At 38.5% G+C, this 2,720-nt stretch overlaps 1 protein-coding gene across 7 annotated transcripts in view; it reads left to right on the top strand.

The window, feature by feature from the left end:
• LOC106470063 (ELAV-like protein 4) overlaps positions 1–2,720 on the top strand; it is a 38,197-nt gene that overhangs the window by 26,812 nt on the left and 8,665 nt on the right. For all 7 annotated transcript variants that reach the window (XM_022398606.1, XM_022398607.1, XM_022398603.1 and 4 more), the window contains exon 4: positions 2,453–2,606. In XM_022398606.1, coding sequence (XP_022254314.1) covers positions 2,453–2,606 — 154 coding nt within the window. The remainder of the gene's footprint in view (positions 1–2,452; positions 2,607–2,720) is intronic.

The raw sequence follows: 2,720 nt of genomic DNA, 5'->3' as shown, positions 1-2,720 counted from the left end.
AATCCTGTCGTACTTCTCTTCAGCAATTATGTTATGGTAATGTTGAATCCTGTCGTACTTCTCTTCAGCAATTATGTTATGGTAATGTTGAATCCTGTCGTACTTCTCTTCAGCAATTATGTTATGGTAATGTTGAATCCTGTCGTACTTCTCTTCAGCAATTATGTTATGGTAATGTTGAATCCTGTCGTACTTCTCTTCAGCAATTATGTTATGGTAATGTTGAATCCTGTCGTACTTCTCTTCAGCAATTATGTTATGGTAATGTTGAATCCTGTCGTACTTCTCTTCACCAATTATGTTATGGTAATGTTGAATCCTGTCGGACTTCTCTTCACCTTACTGGAATTTTGCGTAATGGCTTTTTTTAAAAAACTTGCATGTGTTAAACTCCGAGTTATGTGGTGAAAACGCCCAACATTAAAGAAAATAGTTTCCATTTGTTCAGCGGAAACTCCCAGCAATGAAGGAATGTTAGTTAAAACAAATAATCAGGTTAAGTTTTCAGGTAAAAATAGAACCAATTTTCCGGGAAAAGGAAATGGATATTTTCAAAGTTTTTAGTCTAACTAAAACTACTTTTTTACGTGTAAAGATACAACGAAACATCTCGGCAGACTTTTGACGTTTCCTTCACAACGTTTTAAATGCGTGCACTGAGAGCTTGCGAATGTTTTATCGCCCTTAGTGTTAAACCCCCGAGTTATTGGTGGGGCTAGTTAAATTCATTTTGTCGCCGGGTTAGAATCCCACCATCGAATATGCTCGCCCTTTCAGCCGCGCGAGCGTTATAACGTGAAGGTCAATTCCAATATTCGTTGGTAAAGAGTAGACTAAGAGTTGGCGGAGGGTGGTGTTGACTAGCTGCTTTCCCTATAAAAATAATTCTTAAATTATAAAAAAATACTTGCAACGTTTTCCGCAACAGTTGCGCTGAAGTGAAGAAGCGCTTAATGCACAGTTTGATGACGTCATAAACAGCATGAAAACATTCACGAGACTTTAGAAGAAACAGACTTAATTTACTCAAGTGTTTCGCTTTTTTCAAGAGTGTACCGAGCTGGTAATGCTGTTATCGTCGCCCCACATCCGCCGAGTCGTATCATTTACGGAGTTACAACGCTAAAATCCGCGGTTCGATTCCCCTCGGTGGACAAAGAGATGCATATAGCCCATTGTGTCCTCCCCCAGGTAGCTCGGCGGGTAAGATGGAGGTCTTATAGCTTTAAAATTCAGTGTTTGATCCCTACGGTGTGCACTGCGAAAGAATACTTGTGCAGCTGTGCGCTTAAAACATTTACTCGTGCTGAAAACATTTGGCTTAAACTAGTGTCATATAACCACAGCAGTATTAAGCCTAAAAACTATTTTTTTTCATCACATTAAGTAATTTGCATGTTATAATACTCGGTATGAAGAACTAACTAAATATTTGTTTAATATCACTCTCTCTTTCTGTGTGAAATACGTAGTAGATCCCAGCAGTTATTAGAGGGTTTAATTAAAGGTAATTATGTTTACATTTTGTGTGATTTGTGTTATTTAAAACCAGCAGCGTTACAGGCCCGCAAGCAGTTTGGTGCATGAATTGTTTATAAATATTTCTATGTACAATAATTGAAAAAACAAAACAAATACTTATATTTCATGAAAAAAAGTTTTCGTGTTTCTTCGGAGACTAATCTTGTGTTGATTTATACAGTCAAATAAAATGTTGTTTTTTCCGTACAAAAATGGTAAACGCGAAGTCTTGAACGGTTACCAAAAGAACAACTTAAATAATGTGTACCATAATCATTTCAGCATCTGGCAACGAAGCTAAATTTAAAAATAACTGTACTGTTAAAGACATAAAACAAAGTTTGTACGCAAAAATGTATTTGAGAAACTTTGCTGCGAAAAAAAACAACAACAAATGAAACAATCAAACAAACTATGTAGCCATACAAAAGTTAAAACACAAGTGATGAGTGGTAATTTTTGTATTTGATCAGCTCAGTATCGAACCCGAGATTTCTCGCACGTCAGACGAATATTTTAAACTGAGCTAAAGGATAATCCCCGTAGTAACCGCCGTTAATTAATTTTTTCCTAAACAGCAGAAATTTAGGGTGGCTCAGAAATACAGAATTCCCCCTCACCTCTAGTTTTGGACACGTTCGGACACGAGGATCCAATACCGGAAAACTGTATGTGTGTGTGAGGGGGGGGGGTAACCCCCTAATGAAACCAATTACCAGAACTGTGTACACACTAAAAGTATGTGTGAATTATCTACACTAAGGTACACAGGGCAAGGGCGCATTAACCCAAAAAAGGGCACTTTACAAGCCTTTTTTTTCTGTGTGTGTGGGGGGGAGGATTATACAGACTGTGTTTAATTTTCCTAATAAGCGGTGAACACGGGGGTATGACTAAAGCCTAACAATTCAACATGTGTGGTATATTCCAGGTTTCCTACGCGAGACCGAGTAGCGAGGCCATCAAGGGAGCCAACCTGTACGTTAGTGGGTTGCCCAAGTCAATGACCCAACAGGAACTGGAGAATCTGTTCGCCCCCTACGGTCGGATCATCACCTCACGGATCCTCTGTGATAATGTGAAAGGTAAGATTCGGGTCCGCGTTAGAGACTCGTAATGTGAATGTACTTTACCTTGTTTGTTAGGGTTAGCAATATAAAAGATTCGCATATTTAAACTTAAGAAAGACACGCATTGTG

The sequence above is a fragment of the Limulus polyphemus genome, unplaced genomic scaffold (assembly GCF_000517525.1).
Source record: "Limulus polyphemus unplaced genomic scaffold, Limulus_polyphemus-2.1.2 Scaffold3799, whole genome shotgun sequence".
Classification (NCBI taxonomy): domain Eukaryota; kingdom Metazoa; phylum Arthropoda; class Merostomata; order Xiphosura; family Limulidae; genus Limulus; species Limulus polyphemus.
This window is presented reverse-complemented; position numbering and strand designations above follow the sequence as displayed.